Raw genomic sequence first — 20,706 nt, forward strand, 5'->3', positions numbered from 1 at the left:
TTGAACATTAGGGTCAATGCAGTCTAATCACAGAGACAGGCAAACACATAGAAAAAGCTAAATAGCTGTCTGAGTAGCATATTACCATATGCCAAGGGTTGACCCAAAAGAGGAAGAAAGTGAGTGTGCTCTCAAAACCGTCTGTGGAAAAGGTGAAATCTGAGCTACACCTTAAAGTTTGGGTTGAGTGAAGGTTAACTGGATGGAGAAGAAAGAAGTAAGGACAGAGGGGAATAGGGAAGACCCAATGGAGTTGGGAAAACATTCTGAGCATGGCTACTTATTCTGAAGGCAATGAGACCAATCTGCCAACAGAGGGTCTCTGTTGTAGGGGAAGCATGAGGTGAGGAAGTAGATTGAGCCAGATTGTGGAGGATCTTGAATGTGAGGCATTTTAGGTTTTCCTCACTCCAATCTTTGAATCCCCTAGCTCCTGGCTACTTCATAAATGCTTGTGAATAATGGACTTGGTAAACTATTGCCTTTCACTTTGGATCATATAATCTCTGATCGAGAGCATGAAAGATGCTCAGGAAAGTCTCATCATTCATCTCCAACAAAAAAAAAATGGATGCAGGATGCAGATGAAGCAACATTGGGGAGGGAGGTGAGGTATGAAACAGGAAGAGCTAGGAGAAGAGTCTGGGTTTAGGATGAGGCCAACTCCCAGACACAGTTGTGGGGGGCTCTGCCCTTTCTTTCAATTCAATCCAATTGAACAAATATTTATTAAGCACCCATGAGCCAGGCGCTGTGTTTGGCACAGGGGACTGAAAGACAAAAATGAGGCAGTCTCTGTCTTCAAGGAACCTACATTCTACTATAAGAGTTCTTAATCTCAGGTCTTTGAATCTGGGGTTTTAAAAAATATTTTAGTAATAACTTTATTTCAGCATACTTGACTTTCTTTGTAATCTTGTGTAAATCAATTTTTTGCATTTAAAAACATTATTCTGAGAAGGATCCTTAGGTTTTACTAGAGAATGCCAAAGGAATTCAAAATTCCCCCCAAAGCTAAGAAACTCTGTTCTACTCTGATCAATCAATTAATCAATAAATGTTAATTATGTATTTACAATATACTAGGCAAAGCCTAGACTCAGGAGATTAAAAAAAATAAAAAGTTTATTTTCTATCAACAATAATGATTCATTTTAAGGTTTGGGTAGCAGTGAGGCAGTTGGATTAGGGATGGCTTGATTGCAGACAAAAGGCAAATCTCCCAGGTCATCTGGGTTGGAGCCATCCTTGGGTATTAGCAGAAAACTTGAATTTGTAGGTAGTGTCAGATGAATGGTGGTCTACAATAGAGAAACTGGAATAGGCTTAATGTTTAGAATGATGGGTTTAAAGTTAAGAAGACTCATTTTCCTAAATTCAAATCTGACCTTGGACACTTAGCAGCTGTGTGACCTTGGGCAAGTCTCATTTTCCTCATCCGTGAAATAAACTGGAGAAGGAAATGGCAAACCACTCTAGTATCTTTGCTTAGAAAACTCAAAATGGGGTCAAAAAGAGTCAGGCATAACTGAAAATGACTGAACAACAAGAAGAAAGTTTGGTCTATCTAATTCATAGGGTTACTTGAAGAATCTATTGAGATATGAAAATACATGATAAATGAAAGCTGTTAACAGTAATTGCAACTTTTACAAAAATATAAATTCAAAGTCCACAAAACATGTTGCAAAGAGAATTTCAAATTCTCAAATCATATGACTGTTTTTGATCAAATAATCTGAAAGACAAAGATAGTCACAGAGTAGGTACACTGATCTGAGATGAGTAAATGTTAAACAATCAGCTCTCCAAAAATGTATTAATGACCCACTTTTAAGTTTACTCTTTATTATTAATATTTTATCTATTGCTAGGTTAAAGCTAGACAATCAACATAGCAAATCAAGTTCTGATTTGGAGAGATTATGGATGTCTAAGATATAAACAAATGAACTCTAAACAATTGATCAACTGGTTCAAGCTGGCTCCAGCAGACCCTAAGGCTCCTCTGACCAAGATAGAATCTGGAGTTGGGAGGAACCTCAATAGCCATCAAACTCAATCTATAGCTGCAAAGGAATCCCCATACAACATTCCAAAGTGGTTGGCTAACCTATGTTTGAAGGCATATAGTGGGTGGGGAAGCAGGGCACCATTATTTCCAGAGGTAACCCATTTTGAACAATTCTAAATACCTAAATTTTTTTCCTTATATCATGACTAAATCTATCTCCTACCCATCGCTTCCAGTACTTCTCTAATTTAAGCAAACTAGTTTAATCTTTGTTCCTCAAAGTATTTCTTCCTTTCACCATTTCCTTCAAATAGTCCTTAAGTCTTCTCTTATTTCCTTCCAAATGGCCCTCTTGTAGCATCATCTCTAAACCCTTTACCCTGGTCAAGTTTCTCTAAAGGGTCTTTATCCCACCCACCTTTTATACCTCCTCTCAGTCAATGTTCTTCCATTTCCAGATTAATTACAGCAGGGTTGATGGTCCCATTTATAGGCCAGAAATTATATACCTCCCCACCTGAAAAAATAAAGTACTTACAAAATTGCCCCAACAATTAACATCCCAAATCCATAGGTACAGGGCAGGGTGCCTAACAAATTTAGCTTATCTCCTCTGCTAAGAGGAAAAAAGTCTGGGAAGGAAATTCCACCTTCCTCTGGTATTTCTTCCAGCAATGTGTTTCCTGAAGTTGCTCTCAAAATCTTATCCAGAAGTTGAGGAGGCAACCCCTCTTCCTCCCCCTTGTTTATCAGACTCTTTCCTGCCCCGCCTCAACACCACCATTCACTTGAGAGGCAAGAGGAATGTAGCCATATCCATGAAAAGTCCTCTCTCAAGTCCCCAGGAGGAGAATTTTGTCCCAGGGCTTGAAGTTGCAACAAAGTGTTCCTCCCTAACCCTCAATGTCATTATCTTCTGGATCACTACCACATGTCCAGGATGAGCTCAGTACTGGGAAAAGTCCAGAATGTGCTAGGAAATACTGATAATGCCTGTCTGACCCATTTTTTCTACCTCCTTCCATAGTCTTTGGATTATGTTCCACCTCCTCTAACTAGAGCTGAGTGAGAAATAGATGGTGCCAGGGGTGCAGAAGGAAAAGGGAAGGAAAACATTTCTTATACCACTAGCATCACTTTCCCAAAATACATCTTCCTACCAACTCCTCTGAATCTAGGATTTTAACTGAAAAACTAAATAAGCAAAATTTGAGAAAAAACAAAAGATAAAAGCCTTGGTGAGAACAACTGAAGAAAAGAAGTTTAAGGTAGTTTGTGAGTGGGAGGAGGCATTGATATATTTGCAAAAAGATTTGATCTTTTAAAAATTAAAACTGAGGTATATCTTTTCTATCCTGGACTCTCTTCTCCTCTCTACTTGCTCTGTGATTTCATGGGTTCAACTATCATCTCTATCTAACAGACTACTAGATCATATATATATATATCCAGTTCTAGTCTTCTGAGCTCCACATCACCAACTATTAAACATTTCATTCTGGCTGTCCTTGAGGCATCTAAAGGGATAACTATTTTATTTTCTTAATTGCTCATAAAGACTAAACAGAAGATAAGGTCCAAGCATAAAATGCCATGACTTTTTCTTTGTCTTTTACTGACTTTGTCTATTATGAGTACAAAAGTGTTCTACTTAGGGAAAACTGACATGAAATCACTGTAACTAGATAAAGAGGAAGTTTATATAATAGAATGCCTTGAGCTTACCAGAAGGTTTTTCATTCCTTGTTTATGAAGACCTTGTTGAATTGTTTTTTCAGTCATTTGTGACTCTTTGGGACACCACTTGGGATTTTCTTTTTTTTTTTATTATTATTTTTTTAGGTTTTTTAGGTTTTTTGCAAGGCAAATGGGGTTAAATGGCTTGCCCAAGGCCACACAGCTGGGTCATTATTAAGTGTCTGAGACCAGATTTGAACTCAGGTACTCCTGGCTCCAGGGCCTGTGCTCTATCCATTGCACCACCTAGCCACCCTGGGGATTTTCTTTACAAAGATATTGGAGTGGTTTGTCATTTTCTTCTTCAGCTCATTTCACAGATGAGAAAACTGAGGCAAACAGGGTGAAGTGACTTGCCCAGGGTTACACAACTAGTAAATGTGTAAGGTCACATTTAAACTTAGGACTCCAGGTCTGATGCTCTATCCACTGGGTCACCTAGCTGCCCATTGAAGACATTTATAAGATATCTAAAATCTTCCTTTGAATGTCTTTCAGGGCCTTAAGCCATCACTGTGAAGCAGAATCCTTTCTAAGCCATTGGGTGCAGAAGGCATAATTCCTTTCATGGTATAGGGGAAAGAATACTGAATTTGGATCAACTAATCCATCTGTCAACACTAAAGGGGAAGGGGTATAAGTACAAAGAACTTTTGTTCCAACTGAGCTTCAAATTTTAGGTCTGCCACTTACCAGTGTTTTTGGAGAAGTCATTTACCATCTCTGGGGCTCAGTCCCTTCACCGGTAAAAAGGCAGGGTTGAATGAACTCTATCACCTCTAAAAAAAAATTCCAATTCTGAATCTTTGACCCTGTGATACTTTAAGTCCAGGATAGGCTCAACTCAGATTTGTTCAAAGGCTTTCCAGGTTTAGATGTTTCACCAAAGTTTCATTCTCTTCCCCTTAACTAACATTATTATCTATGCCCCTTAGGCTATACATAAAGAGGAATAAAACTAATTGTTTAGTGAAAATACTAGTTCTTGTATGTGCAAGTGAGTACATTCTTTTCTTCAGAGGGTTAGATTAGATCAGTGGTGTTAAACTGAGATAGAAAAGTGGCCATAAAAGTATACATAAGAATCCTTGTGGGTCACACACTGACTTAGAGAAACACATATTGCATTATCTAGGTTATATTGTATTTTTATTTGTTTTTTAAAAAATATTTCCTGATTATATTTTATCTGGTTGTGGGAGTATTACAGGATACATCATATTTGACACTTCTGGGCTATATCTTCAATCTCCAGTATCCCCTGGTATTAAATGACTACCCCCTCCCTCTTAAAGTAGAATATATTTGAATTTCAGTAATGCTATCATTGTCCAGAATATATTAGGCACTACTTTTGAGAATTTTTATCTGTTCAAGTCAGTTATAACTCATTCAGGAAAACTAGTTTTGTGCTTTATAACTAGACCAGCGTCCTAAAATCATAGTTGAAGAGTTGCCAATCTTAAATCTTAAAAGTCAATGAATCCAACTCTCCTCATTTCACAGATGAAAAAACTGAGGTTTAAGTAAGTTAAGAGACTTGCCCAAGGCCACACAGGTGGCAAGTGGCAGAGTCAGGATTAAAACCTAACTTTTCTTAAATCCAGATCTAGTATTCTTTTCATTGCCCCAAGAACCAGATGCTGTTTTACCCAGCTTGATTTCTGTGGCTATTCAAGACTGGGCTGCAAATGACAGAGCTATTTTTTAAAAAAAAATTACATCCATCATTAAAAGGCAAGTTCCATCATTATTGAGGATCCATTCTATGTAGGCCATTCCCAAGGAGTTCTAAATGATGATGATGCTATTGGTGTTGCTATTTTATCTATAGCCATATCATTGGACTATGAATGAAGAATGACTTTCCAAAGTGACTATGAAGGACAATAATCAATTAAAATTAGTCATATTTTTTATTTTTTAATTTTTATTTTTAGGTTTTTGCAAGGCAAATGGGGTTAAGTGGCTTGCCCAAGGCCACACAGCTAGGTAATTATTAAGTGTCTGAGACCAGATTTGAACCCAGGTACTCCTGACTCCAAGGCTGGTGCTTTATCCACTGTGCCACCTAGCTGCCCCCAGTCATATTTTTTAAATGGAAAAAACAAAAAAAAATGAAACTGAATGCTATATGATTATAATGACCAAGAAACTTGGCCCTGGCATAGGCTTGAAAACATGCAACTTCTTTATTTGCAGAGGTGGAGACTGTGGAGGTGAATATTGCATATGCTGCCAAACTTAGTAGATGTGTTGCTCGGTTTCTGCTAACCTGATATTTTTCTCTTTCTTTTTTTTTTTGTCATAATGAAACAATCTGTACTCTCAGGGAGCACACACAGTGCTTTATATCCTAGGTCTGACATTTACTACTGTATGATTTTAAATGTTACTTAACTTCTTTGAAGTGATCTAAGGACCTTACAGAGGTTCTTCCTCTATAAAATAAGATGGCTTACTGAGGAAGGGATGGTGGGAGGAGGATATATTTGGAAATTATTTAAAAACAATAAATAATAACTTTTTTAAAGGAAAAAAACTTGTTTTGAAAATCTGAACTTAAATGGGGGGGGGTAGTAGAGCAGGGGGAACATTCAATAAAGATTCTTTACCATAGGATTCAGTCTCTGGTTTCCTTAAATGAATTAATTTCCTGGCATTTTAAAAATGTGATTCAATTGACAAAAATTTAATTTAGACATATATTTTCAGAAATACCCTTTGCAAAGAGTGGAACCCACCTGTTTGCTTTGTATTTCAGAGTTTTATTCAGTTTAAGAAGAATTCTCTCCTCTATTCCATGCCTCTATCAAAGTTGTTTGATTTTTATTTAAATTCATATACCCTTATTGATAAAAAGTACCCCTCAGATTTGACTAATTATAGCTAAGTATAATCTTTCAAATGAGAGTAGTCTTTTAAAAAATGAAACATAAAATTAAAAACTCCTCAATTTGATTGGAAGAAATCCATAATGAAGAGATTGATTAAAGTGAGTTATGGTTAAGAGGCTTCACAGAACTGTCCATGAAGGACAGATAGCCAGAATCTAGGTCTCCTTTACTCTGCTTTCCAAATGCTAGTGGGAACAGTAGGATGGAGTCTCTGGCATAGTGTTGGTACAACAGAATTTTCCAAATTATGTGGACCACAGTACATTTTTGGATATAAAATGTTATGATGGGACGCATAATGCTAGCTAGGGAGGACTTCTTATATGGAATAACTGGATACAGAATGAGCCTGGGGACATTTCAAAGCAAAATAAAAAGAAAATTAAGCCCTCCCCTTCCATATATATGGAAAGATATATGTATACATGTATAAATATATATATATATATATATATATATAATTGCCACTTTAATACACATGTAAGCCACTGTCTTTAAAACACATGTTAAAACATTTCCCTTTTCTTATTTGAACATTTTGATTTCTAAAAGAGGCAGATAGGTGTAGGGGGAAGCTAGGTGGTACAGTGAGGGGGCAGCTAGGTGGCACAGTGGATTTAGCACTGGCCATGGAGTCAGGAGGACCTGACTTAAAATCTGCCCTAAGACACTAAATAATTGCCTAGATGTGTGACCTTAAGGTGACTTAAGGCAAGTCACTCCCCCATTGCTTCAAATATACAAAAAATTTTTAAAAACTTAAAATAAAAAAGAGTATTGGTGTAAGGAAAACTGATAAAAATCAAGTTTAGGAAAATGATCTGTCAGTCAAAAGATAGAGGAGAGAACTGCCTTCATTTGACAGGGAGAAACTCTTCAGGGACTAAAACAGAGCTGAGAAGTTTCCATTTAATAGAATTGCTTATGACTGAAAAAGAGTTAACACTTTCTCAGCACCCTTCAAAGGGTGTCTATGTACTAAAAAGAGTTCTTCACTGCTTCAATGTCCCATGAGTATCAGAGAAATAGCTTTGTTTAGCTATAGTACTGTAAGAACTAGAAGGGGAAAATGCAATAAAGAAGTAATTTTGCCTAACAGGTGATATGTTGCTAACTGTTCTCTAAAGAGACACAGGAAAATTGTGAATTGTTCCATACATTGTGTTTCTCTGCTTACTTCCTTTCTTCTTGATTTCTGTATATGCTAGGGGTATTATATGTATTGGTAAGAAAGAGTGACCCAGATTTATGGAAAGACATATTTTGATTTCTCGTGTTTTTTTTTCTTCTACTGAGCAGATGTTATAGTTATTCTCATTTTAGTCTTCTATTGAATGCTCTTGGCTTTGCCTTATCATTAAGCAAATGTTTCATGTTTAAAGAATCATTGGTGTCATAGAGACTGATTTTGTATAAATGGGAAACACACTGTTGCTAGTTCAGGAGCCTGGAAGTAAAAAGTAGTATTAGTATATATTATATCACACGTTGCCCTTAGTAGCTGAATCATCATGGCTCCCCCAGGTCACCACCCCCCCTCACCACCATCAAAGTCTATTGGTGTGAGAGCAAGTTAGATTGAATACCAACTCAGAGAGAGAGAGAGAAAATGGGGTTTATGTCTTAAGAGTACACTGCCCTTTTGTAGCCACAGTCATATCCTATACACAGAATTATACATATTAGTCATTAAAGATGGGGAAACATTGACAGAATCAAAATTGTCACATGAAACCTTTATTCACATCATGTGGGACATCATCATTCTGAGAAAAATAATTTGAGAAGCCCTGAAATAGGAAATTTAAAAATATTTGAGTGCCTCCTGTCCTAGGTTTTTTTTTCTTCCATATTTTTATTACTTAGTCCAAAACTGGTGATGTTTTAAGCCTTTGACTTGTAAAGAAAACTGAACTTGGATTCAGGTCTGGGTCCTGTCACTCAGTAATATGACTTTAGGAAAGTCACTTCGGTCTTTTGAGGCTCAATTTCCCATATATACTAAAAAATAAAAAGAAACTCACCAAGCTTCTATGGTAGGCACTTAGAAAAGACACAAAAATATTTTAAAACATAATCCTTCAAAGAACTTGTGGTTTAGTTGGAGAAAATGATGTTGTTGGTTCTGTGACTACCTAACATTGAGTGTATATATTCCTTGATGACTTTAAAACTAATGCTGCTTCTTCCATGCTTTCCTTCAGACAGGTCGAATTGAGCCCAACTTTCCCAAAGTTTGTGGTCACCAGGGCAATGTGCTTGACATCAAATGGAACCCCTTCATTGACAACATCATTGCATCCTGCTCAGAGGACACATCAGTAAGTAGGAAGTAAGACTAAGGTGGCTTTTCCCAATGGAAGATGTAGGTTCTGATTCTCCATGTACTGGAAATGTGGAAGGATTGAAGGAAGGAAAGAAAGAAAGAGGGAGAGAAGGGGAGGAAAGGGAAAGAGAAAGGAATGGAGTGAAAGAAGGAAGGAAGACAGGAAGGAAGGAAAGAAGGGAGGGAGGAAGAAAGGAAAGAAGGGAGGAGGAAAGAAAAAGGGAAGTGAGGGAAAGGAGGAAAGAAGAGAGGAGTGAGCTAGATACTTCCTCAAACAAAAGAATACTTATTGCTAGGAGGACAATTTCTTCTCTACCATCAGTCTAGTCTTTTTGCTCTTAGTCTGATCCTCCCTGGGAGGTGATGATTTGGAGGGATAGGGTAAGATGTGAATTAGGACTAACAAGTACAAAGTGATTCATTGTGAACTTTAGGGGTGTTCCAGTTGGTAGTAGGGGAAATAAAACTAAATATTATTTAGGTCTCTTCTGAAGATGTGTACATGCAGTTCCTCAGTGGTAAGTGCTATCTAAGGGAAAGAAGGAAGGAATGTAATCCATGAAGCTCCTTGGGGTCAGTGTCTATTTTGTTTTTGTCTAGCATAGTATCTGTTGTGTTTTTGAGGGCAATAAAGTGGAAAGATAACCTGGACTTGGAGTTCCAGTTTTGATGTTACTATCCTAAAGAACCAATGTAGACTCTTATTTCCTCCCTTGTGGACAGGACACTTTTCCTTGGATGGCATTGGGTCTGCATTAATCCTTGCAGAATATAAACCCTTCCAAGTTTCTGGGGCAGTTCTTCTAGGCAGAGCCCCCCCCCCCCCATGTGCTAATGCCTATCCATTTGGATATATTGGATACAATATATTTTCCAAAGCTTTGGCTGCATAAAGACAAAATGGGCCTCCTACTCTTACTCTTAAATTTCTCTGGCAAAATTCATCTCTTAATAAGTTCACACTGTTTTGTCCAGTCCCAACCAGAGCATAGTCTTATTAATTTGCATTTATTTTGTGATTTAACTTTAACAAAGTATTTTCCTAGGGATGGCTAGGTGGCACAAGGGATAGAGCACCAGCCCTGGAGTCAGGAGTACCTGAGTTCAAATCTGGTCTCAGACACTTAATAATTACCTAGCTGTATGGCCTTTGGCAAATCACTTAACCCCATTGCCTTGCAAAAAACAAAAAACAACAACAAAGTATTTTCCTAAAACTATATGATAAAAATTTCTCATGTCTGAAAGCTCTTGGAAATTTGATAATATCATTTTTTGCCCAACACCTTCTACTATATTATTATGTACCTTTTTCTATTCTTGATGGGAAGACCTTGTTCTATTTCTTTTGTTTATATATATATATTAATGAGAGAGTAGAGGGAGGGAGTGAGGATTAGATAATTTTCCATGAAGAATCTACATGAGGAAAGACCAGGAACTCCCTAAGGATAAAGACTGACTGTGATTATGAGCAATCATTTAACCTCTCCAAGCCTCAATTTCTTTATCTGTAAAATGGGGGTGTTATTGTGATGGAAGTGCCTTATAAACTTTAAATCACTAAATAAAGGTGAGTCAGTATCATTATTCTTTAACATCTATCTCAAGGATTAATCCTGTACTGAAACTGACCATTTGACCCTGGTAAATAATTGTGAATCGACTAAAAGACTTCTCTTTCCTCACCTGAGAGCCTTAGGGCAAAACTGAAGGAATGAAAGAAGGAAGACATATACAAAAATATATATATATATATATATATCTAAATACAAAATTAGTAATGAATCAAAGTAATACAGTACCTAACTTGAGTACTTACTGCTGGGAGGGAGGCAGTGGAATACCATGGAAAGAATGCTGAATTCAAAGAGAAAGGACCTGAATTTGCTTCTCAATTCTGCTAAATACTACCTTATTGGACTTTGACTAAGTCATTTAATCTATCAAAGCCTCAACTATTTTGTTTTTTGTAAAGTGACAGAATATTAGGAGTATGAATTGAATAACTTTCATGACTTTGCGTCTTTGAAATAAATATTTAATTTGAGTTTATTATAGATTTATTTAACCTCTAAAGTTTCTCACCAAGTCTGGGAAATGACTAGAGCAAGATAAGATTAAGATTGTTATGACTGTGAAGGTTATGTAATCCTTGGGTTGCTAGGAACTCTGCAGATCCAACCTATCTCTTACACTGTAATAATTCATTATTATACATTAGTGGTATAGTCTAAAATTTCATTGGTGATCTAACTTTAGGTTAGATCCATAGTTTTTATTTGTTTAAATTGGGACATTTATTTATCTCCAGTCTTTTAGACCCTCTCCCATTCTAAGAGAATAAGATACTTAGCCATCTCATGTTCCAGGTTAATAGCCTGGGCCTGGTGACCTGGGAATTCATCGAAGCAGCTAAGTGTTCTCTCTCTAACTGGTCTAAAGCTGTCACAGTATCACAGAATTGCTAGAAGAAAACTGTGAGTTCATTTAGTCTAAGCTGAACCAAAACAAGGATTCTCCTACAACAAGTGAAAAAAAAGTGGGAATTCAACCTTCTCTCCTTACTTCTCTAAATTTCAATTTAGAATTGGACATTCTTGGCCTCTGCAATTCATTCTCTCTGGCAGAAACAAATAGAAGCAAAATAAAAGATAAATAATTCTGTCTTCTCTCCAATCTTCATTATAGTCATACCATCCACCTTCAACAGATCTCTTTTTTATTCTCCCCTTTTCCCAATATAACTTTAAAAAAACCTTTTTTGTTTTTGTTATTCAGTGCTTCAACAATGTTCTAACAAAGAATGTTCTTATGCTACTCTTTTATAATCATCTTCACTTGACTCCCCCCTTCTTTCTATCTTCTTTACATACTTTTAAAAAATATAATTTGATCAATGAATTCTCTGGACAAATAAAGTCACCTTGCTTATTACCCATATTTTGTATATTTATATGTACCTGTCTAACCAGTATAATAAATAACAGTATAAGTAAAATGATTAAAATATGTCACTTCCCATGATATTTCTTTCCTATAGATCCATGCAGAAAGAGTTAATCTTTATGGGAAATATGAATGGGATTATCACTCAAAAGGAACATATGGTTATCCACACATGAAGAAATGCACATGAACATGAGATCAGGACACACACACACACACACACACACACACACACACAGAGGGGCAAATGACACAAAACTGTTGATGTCATTATGATGCTTTATGCCAACCCTGCTTCCATCCAAGTATGTTACTCTCTAAGGCTCCCTGGAAAGTGCTGCTCTCTCTCCATTTTAGATATTTGTCAGCTTTGGTCATTTCCAGGGTCACCTAATACTCTGAAACAATATCTACCAAGCTTTCTGTGGTTACAACTCATTCACTAGCTCTTTTAGCCACCTCCACCATCCACTGGGAATGGAGGCAAATGATGTTGTCTTTAATAAGCCTCTCCCTTGAAGAAAAGATGTTATAGCTTTTTCCAGCCATCTTTAGCTGGAGGTGCATCTGGAATCTTTAGCTGAGGTGCAGTTGTATCTTAATGCCTCAATTGGCATTCTCAGCCGTTAGCTATCAAGCTTTCTTCCCTTCTTCTTAGGCTTGTTAGTGAAACTGAGATCAGTGTTTATGAAATTTCCTTCATTCTTCTCAGTTAATAGCTGTGATTCTCTCCCCCCCCCTCCCCCCCCCCGCCAAGTTCATCTTAGAACTCTTGGTAAACCTTCCCTTCTTTTGAACTCTTCTCTGACCTGGAATGTACTGAAGTGAATGCTAACTTATCTCTCCTGACTTTCTTAGTTCAGTTGTTCCCTAACTTATGATCAGAAACCAGTTTGAGAGACACTATGATAAAGGAACTATTTTAATCTTACCCAAGCAGCCACTCTCTTCTATGCACAATAACAAGAGCTCTCCTGATTAAAGAATTTTGAAAAACCTGAACTGTGGCTCACATTCCCCAGTAACTTATCTCCTAGTATCTGCCTGTCTCTGTCTCTGTAGCTCTCTTTTTTCTCATTGTTTCTGTCTCTTCTCTACAAAAATTTTAAAGGGAAAAATATTGCTAGCATTGAAAATTTCACATAGAACATGAAAAGCGTAGAACATGGAACATAGATTGGGAAATGCTGCTTTATAGGTTTATGCTTTTGAAGTCAGTCCTTTAAAACAAAACAGAAAATTGCGTCAACCAGATAGAGATTTCTTCATAGGTAGCAGAAGGAACATGTGATCTAGCTGAGGAGAAAATATACACAGGAAATCATTGCTGAATGAGACAGCAAAATAATAACTTACATTTATGTAGCTCTTTACAAAGTACTCAACTTCCCAAAATCCCATGAGGGAAGTGATGCAAAGGCTATTATACCCATTGTACAGATAAAAATACCAAAGCTCAGAGAAGTTGTACCAAACAGCTAGTAAGTGGGGAAGTATATCCTGCTGCCTTTCATACTAGAATGTGTGGCATAGATTTTTTAAAAGGTTATAGGATTTTAGAGAAGGGAGAGATCAGTAAAGACTAGGAGGTCAAGAGAAGACTTCATTGAGAAAGAGGAATATGAACTGACCCCTGAAGGATGGGCATAGGAAGTGGATAGTTAGAAGGGAGAGCTGAGACATTCATATCAAAGAAAACATTCAGCATGAGCAAAGGAACAAAGAGAGGCAGGCAGAAGAGGAGGACAGTTGGTGGAGGGGCAGTACTGTCAGTGAGGCATAGAGAAGGCGATTACATCCTGTGACCTAGGGAGAAATTAAGCTCCTCTTCTCAGCTGCTCGGCCCACAGCTGCTGACCTAGAAGGAGTTTTGAGAATTCAACTCTCTGGGGACAGAACAGCTTCAGAATTCCCAGTCTCTCTCTTTTTTTCCTAAGAGCCATTGCTAAGATTTCATGATTTTATTTGATTTATTCCTCTTAGGATTTGCATTTTAAATTTCTGGGTCTCAGTTTCCTCATCTGTAAAATGAGGGAATATGCTAAAATGAAAGAAAAACATTTTTTTGTGTGTGTGTGTCAAGCACACACACTATGTATGTGTCAAACAAATACAAAAACAAGATAGACACAAGATCATCTATTTAGAGCTAGAAGGGATTGCTGAGGTCATTGAGTCTAATTCCTTTATTATCTGAAGTATGATTGAAACCCAGATCTTCCTGACTCCTTGTGCAGTGCTCAGTGCACAACCACACTCTGCCACCAAAGAGTTTACATTCAAGCAGGGAAAAATAGCCCCTACACGAGATGAACTCAAAGATTCCCTTCCCATTCCAACATTCTTTGAGCTTAATTCTAAGGAATGAATCCAGCATCAGCATACATGTTTTAAAGCTGTTTGCAAGTACCTTAGAGTAATCTAGTTCAAAATTCCTATTTTGTACATGAAGAAACCAAGACCTAAGGAGTTAAGTTGCCTGAGGTCATTTGAGAATAAATGAGAGTCAGAATTCAAATTCAAGTGGTCAATTCTAAATGCTATGCTTCTCCCACTTTATTAAGCCACAGAAAATGGAGACGGGAAGAAATTTAGGGACAGTAGAGCATCCCTGGTGCTCCCCACTTTTCTGTCCATGAAGAGTACAAGAAAGTCACATTGGTCCTCCACACTAGCTTTCTAGCTTTATCTATAATCAATAGTAGAGAGAATATTGAACTTGGAGTTCAGAAGGTTTAGATTTCTTGCCTGCTACTTACTAGCTGTTTGACCATAGGCAAATCCTTTTTAAAAAAAAAATCCCAAATAAACCCTGAACTTCAGACTTTTTATTGTAAAATGGAAACATTAAGCTTTTTTTTTTGTGGTGGCAAAGAATTGGATATTGAAAGGATGCTCATCAATTGGGGAATGACTGAACAAGCTGTGGTATATAATTGTGATGGAATACTTACTATTGTGCTGTAAGAAATGATGAACAGGTAGATTTCAGAAAAACTTGGAAAGACTTAACATGACCATCTGTTGCAAAGTGAATTGAGTAGAACCAGAAATTTTACACAGTAATAGCAATATTATACAATGATCAACTGTGAATGACTTAATTCTCAGCAATTATTCAAGATAATTTCAAAGGACTTAAGATGAAAAATATTATCCAACTCCGGAGAAAGAACTAATGGAGGTTGACTGCAGATTGAAGCAGATTCTTTAAAAAATTTTTTTTTTCTTTGGGGTTTGGATTTTTATTTTGGTCTGTGTTTTCTTTTGCAACATGGCTAATATGGAAATATGTTTTACATGACTGCACATGCATAATCTATAGCTAATTGCTTGCTTCTTTCTCACTGAGAGGAGAGGTGAGGCAAGGAGAGAATTTGGAACTCAAAATTTTTTTAAAATAAAAATTGAAAATTGTTTTTGTTGTAATTTGAAAAATATATTTAAATTTTTTACTTTAAATAATAAGAGCAATAATACTTATAGTAACTTCCTCCTAGGATTGTTTTGAGATTCTAATAAGGTGATTTGTGTGAAGCACACTGTATACTTTTAGATACCAGAGAAGTCATAGATTGAGATCACCTTTCGAGGTCATTTGATTCAACTTCCTGATTTGACAGTCAAATGACTTGCACATTGTCTTCTAGTAAGTGGCTAAGGAATGATTTGAACCCAGATTTTCCTGAGCATTTCAGGGGTCTATCACATACATTATATAGATGCCAGTTATTGTTCAGGTACTGCACATGAGACCAAATGGATTTAGATGGACCCATTAGATGTCACCAAACCCTCCCTCTTCCTTATATTTCCCTTTCTTCCTTTATACTTTTGCACATACTTCTAAGTCTAAAGTGGTCCCTTAGCTCCATCTCCTCCTCGAGACTTTTTCTGATTCCTTTTCCATCCCTAAATCTGGAATCTCCCTGAAGTTCCCAGAGCAATTTATAAAAACCTTTCCTTTACAAAGTGTATAATTTATATTGTAGTTATTTATATGCCTACTTGCCTTATCTCCTTTTAGGGCAAGGCTGGTGTTTGAATGCATCCTTGTATCTTCATATTGGTCAGTGCTCTGACATAGATTTAATTGAATTAAACTGAATAGATTGACTCACTGAGCCTGTTTTTTTTTTTATCTGCAAAATGAGAGAATTGAACTGGGTAGTCTCTGAGTTCCCTTCAAGGGATCTTATGGTCCTGTGATTTGTTGAGTATGATCCTGATCAAAAAGAGGGATGGTATCAGGGTAAGTCACAAGGGCTTAGTTCTTCTTTCCTTTGGCATTACAAGAAACCAGCATACATGGCACAACAGAGTATTGGAGGATTCTCACATTTCCCCCACCCCACTGCCACTTCCATGTCTAATTATTAGAAGTTCTTCTTGGAGTCTAACCTCCATCCCTCTGGAGTCCAGAAGAATGTGCCGGAGCTGATTCCCAAGGCACTCCTATCCTGTGGGAGGGGTGGGGGCTGTAAATCTCTCTCAGGCATCTGGTAGAATCCAGTTCTCTCTGCAACTGGGTGATGTCACCTATTGTTGAAGTGGAATTCTTTTTATAGCTTCTGCTGCAGATAGAGAATGCAGCTGGGAATAGCACTATCTTGTTTCTAAGCTGGCCTGTTCTAACTCCCTGCTCTCTGGGACCTAGGCTGGCTGCTGAGATTGGAGAGGTTTGGTCTTTTTTTTTCTGACATTTCAAGGAGAAAGAGAGAGAGAGAGGTCCCAGGAGTGCTGGGGGAGGAGAGGACTGGAAGGGAAGAAAGACTATCCCTTCTCCATCCCACCACTCCGTTTCTTTCTCTGACATCCTTTCTTCACTCACCCACTGCTTACTGGACTGGTTAGCATCTTCCCCTCCCCTTCAGCAGGAAAGGGAGCTCAGCCCTTGAAAAAGAGCTGCTGCCCAGAGGAACAGGGTAGGCTGCTTTCTTATTGTCTGCAAAGGAAAACCTCTTGCTGCCTTTGCTTCATATATAGGCTCTTTAAATCATAACATTATTGAGCTGGAAGGGAGTTGAGGGATCCCCTAGTCCAGGATCCTTAATCATGGGGTTCAAGAACATGGATGAGAAAACATAGTACATTTTTATTTTTATATCATTGATTGCCTTCGGAATCCTATGTAGTTTATTCCGTGCATTAGAAAACATTACTGGGAAGGACTTGTCTATAGCGTTTACTGGTCTGCCAAAGGAATCTATCTGTAACACACATCAGAAAAGAGTTTAAGAACCTCTGATTGTCATCCATCCCTTTATTTTTTAGGTTAAGACCTAAAAAGGGGAAATCATTTACATAAGGTCACACAGAAAGTTACAGCCCTGTGAGATGGAAGCAGGACAGGGGTGTCTTTCTCCATTTTACTTCTGAGACCTAGGGAGGTTAGGTGACTTCTCTGAAGTCACAGACTCAAGTTGTGACCTTGTTTGATGGCTAGAACAAGTATCATTATCTTTATCTGACAGCTGGGGGCTGGAGGAATTAAGGCAATAACCCAAGGAAACAGGGAGATCAGTGGCAAACTTAGAACTAGAATCTGTTCATGTCTCGACTCCTATAATCCTATGTTCTTTTCCACAATACCTTGCATGATTTGGACCCTGAATCTGGGGATGGGGGATGGGGAAATCTTCCTTTGGTTATGTGAAATAGCTTGTCAGCTTTAAAGTGCTATGTAAAACTAGTTGCTATTATTGTTGTTTTTTGTTGCTTGAACCAAATGTGAAGTACTGAAAGTATTCTGAATATGGAAGAGAAATGCCTCCACTAAGGTTCTAAATCAAAGTTAAAAAAAAGGGGAGGGGACTACTGTTTCCTCTACTGCCCTTAGGAATTACTTCTGTCCCTCATCTTGCTTCTTCCCTTAACCCTGATTCTGTCCAGATGTTTAAGCTATTGAGGGCTATTTATGTATTGCCATAAGTACACAGGAAATTCAGGGAGAGGATTTAAGCTTAGGCCCCACCTCTATCCTCAGAGTCAGCAGGCCAGGCCATGAGGATCATATCCCTGCTACTTCCCATAGCCTAGAAAAGAACCAACAGGGAAAACTGTCCTCAAGGGATATCCCAGCCTGATTTCTGGAAAAGATGAACCCTCTGAAAATGATGAGTTCTCTACTTCTAAATCCAGGGTGATCTAAAGTCACCTACCTTCTCTGAGTTCCATCAGATTCTTTCATTGGATGATGGGAGCCACAGGGATCTCTATGTTTCTACTAAGAATTTTATTGGGGACTGAAGTAAAATCATACCAGAATTCTCATGCTTAGTTGAGAACAATTCTTTCCTTATAGGGAAAAAAAAAATTTGGCCAGGTCCTTTCTATGTGTCCATTTTTGTGTCTTATGATATGGAGAATGAGGGAAGGGGGAGAGGTAGGACAAAGCTGTTGAGAACCATTGTCTTTTGCCTTCCAAAGAGGGTAATTTCTTTAATTTCTTTTCTTTCTTTCTTTTTTTTACAAGGCAGTGGGGTTAGGTGACTTGCCTGAGGTCACAGAGCTAAGTAAGTATTCAAGTATATGTCTAAGATTGGATTTGAACTCAGGTCCTCCTAACTCTAGGGCTGGTGCTCCATCTACCACCAAGTTTCCCCAAGAGGGTGATTTCTAATGTCTGGTTGGGGATTGAATGGAGAACCACTAGTTTATATCTGATAATAAAAAATAATTTAAAAAATTACATTTATAAGGTGAAGGGGTAAACTTCAGGTGCTTTCCACCTTTAAATGTATGGCCAATCTTCAGTAATATTGAGCATTTTAAGGTTTGAAAAACACTTTAAATACATTATCTCATTTGATCCTCAGAATAACCTTTATAGGTGTTGCTGTTGTACTTGTTATATAAATAAGAAGACTTAGGTCTCAGGTCAAATTGCAAAGTACTTATTAGATGCTTATTAAAAACCAGGCATTGTACTAAGGACTGAGGATACACAGAAAGTCAAAAATAGTTTCTGCCCTCAACGAGCTATCATTCTAAAGGGGAAGACAACATGCAAATGATTATGTACCTAAAAGATATATACCAGGAAAACTGGAGGTAGTATAAGAGGTAGTCTCAGTAAAACAAATGATATTCTCACAGTCATAAATCTATTCTTCTTTGAGATTTTTTGTAGCTAGGTCACTTGGTGCCTGGAAATTGCAGACAATGGGGATGATTTTCTTGGGGGAGCAGGGAAAGTGTTGAGAGGAGAGGAGAGAGGCTGAAAGACTGAAAGTGTGTAATTTGATTCAAATTCTGCTCTTGAAGAACTCTGGGGGAGCTGGTTCTTTAGAAACCAGCCTTTTTTCCTTCCTTCTTTCCTTTCTCCTTCCTTCCTTCCTTCCTTCCTTCCTTCCTTCCTTCCTTCCTTCCTTCCTTCCTTCCTTCCTTCCTTCCTTCCTTCCTTCCTTCCTTCCTTCCTTCCTCTCATCCTTTATTTCCCTTTAAAAATTTTTGTTTCAAACTCTTTCAAATTCTTTCCAGTTCCTTCCTCTCCTACCCACTGAGAAGACAGGCAACATGCTTATTCATTATACATTTGAAGTCATACCAAACATTTCCATATTAGCTATGTTTCCAAAAAAAAGCAAGAAAAAGTAAAAGAGTAGAGAAGGGTAGAGAAGGTATGCTTCAATTTTTACTCAGAGCTTATGAGTTTTTCCTTTGGATGTGGATAGCATTTTTCATCTTAAGTCCTTTGGAATTGTCTTAGATCATTGACTTCATTAGGATATCTATGTCCTTCAGATTAGATTGTTATTATATTGCTGTTATTATATACAATGTTTTCCTGGTTCTGTTCACTTCACTTTTTATAAATTCATATAATTCTTCTCAGATTTTTCTTTATCTTTCCCTTTATCATTACTTATAAATACAAAAGTATTCTATCACAATCACAGACTACAACTTGTTCAACCATTCTGCAATTGATGAGCATCTCCTCAACTTCCAATTCTTAGTCAGCACACACACACACACACACACACACACACACACACACACACACACACACACACACACACACACAGAGTTGCTATATACATTTTTGTATAAAAAGGTCCTTTCCCCTTTTCTTTGATCCATTTTGGATGTATACTTAGTAGTGGTATTGCTGTCTCAAAAGGTATGCACCATTTTAGAGCACTTAAGGCATAGTTTGAAATTGTTCTTCCAAATGGTTGGACCAGTTTGTAACTTCACTAACAAGGAATCAGTATCCCTATTTTTCCATATTCCTTCCAAAATTTGTCATTTTCCTCTTCTGCTATAGCATTGTTTTCCCCAGTTTCCTGCTTTCTTTCTAATTATAGCTGCATTTATTTTATTCAAAAGTTTTTAAATTTCACATAATCAAAATTATCCTTTGTATCTTCTATGAACCTTTTGTTTAGTCTTCCCTTATCCTTATAGCTGGCAGATAAAATTTATTTACTCCCCTAATTTGCTTATTATATTACTCTTTATATCTAAATCATGCATTCATTTTTACCTTTCTTGGGATTCAGTATAAGATGTTGATTTATACCTAGTTTCTGCTAGATTGTTTTCTAGTTTTCCTAGTAATTTTTGTCAATGAATTCTTGACCTCAAAGTTTGAATCTTAGTTTATCAAATGCCAGAATACTGTGGTTCTTTACTAATGTGTGTTTTGTACCTACCATATTTCCCCATGTATAAGATGCACCTTAATTTTGGGGCTCAAAATTTTGAAAAAAAATGTATTACATAAAGTTATTGAACTCAAGTTCTATTCATCATGAAATTCAAGGACCTTCAGTTCA

The 20,706-nt window shown here is 37.3% G+C and overlaps 1 protein-coding gene across 4 annotated transcripts in view; it reads left to right on the forward strand.

The window, feature by feature from the left end:
* CORO2B (coronin 2B) overlaps nt 1-20,706 on the forward strand; it is a 227,191-nt gene that overhangs the window by 167,991 nt on the left and 38,494 nt on the right. For all 4 annotated transcript variants that reach the window (XM_074234492.1, XM_074234490.1, XM_074234493.1 and 1 more), the window contains one exon: nt 8,853-8,969. In XM_074234492.1, the coding sequence (XP_074090593.1) occupies nt 8,853-8,969 (117 nt within the window). The remainder of the gene's footprint in view (nt 1-8,852; nt 8,970-20,706) is intronic.

Source organism: Macrotis lagotis, chromosome 4, assembly GCF_037893015.1.
Source record: "Macrotis lagotis isolate mMagLag1 chromosome 4, bilby.v1.9.chrom.fasta, whole genome shotgun sequence".
Taxonomy (NCBI): Eukaryota; Metazoa; Chordata; class Mammalia; order Peramelemorphia; family Peramelidae; genus Macrotis; species Macrotis lagotis.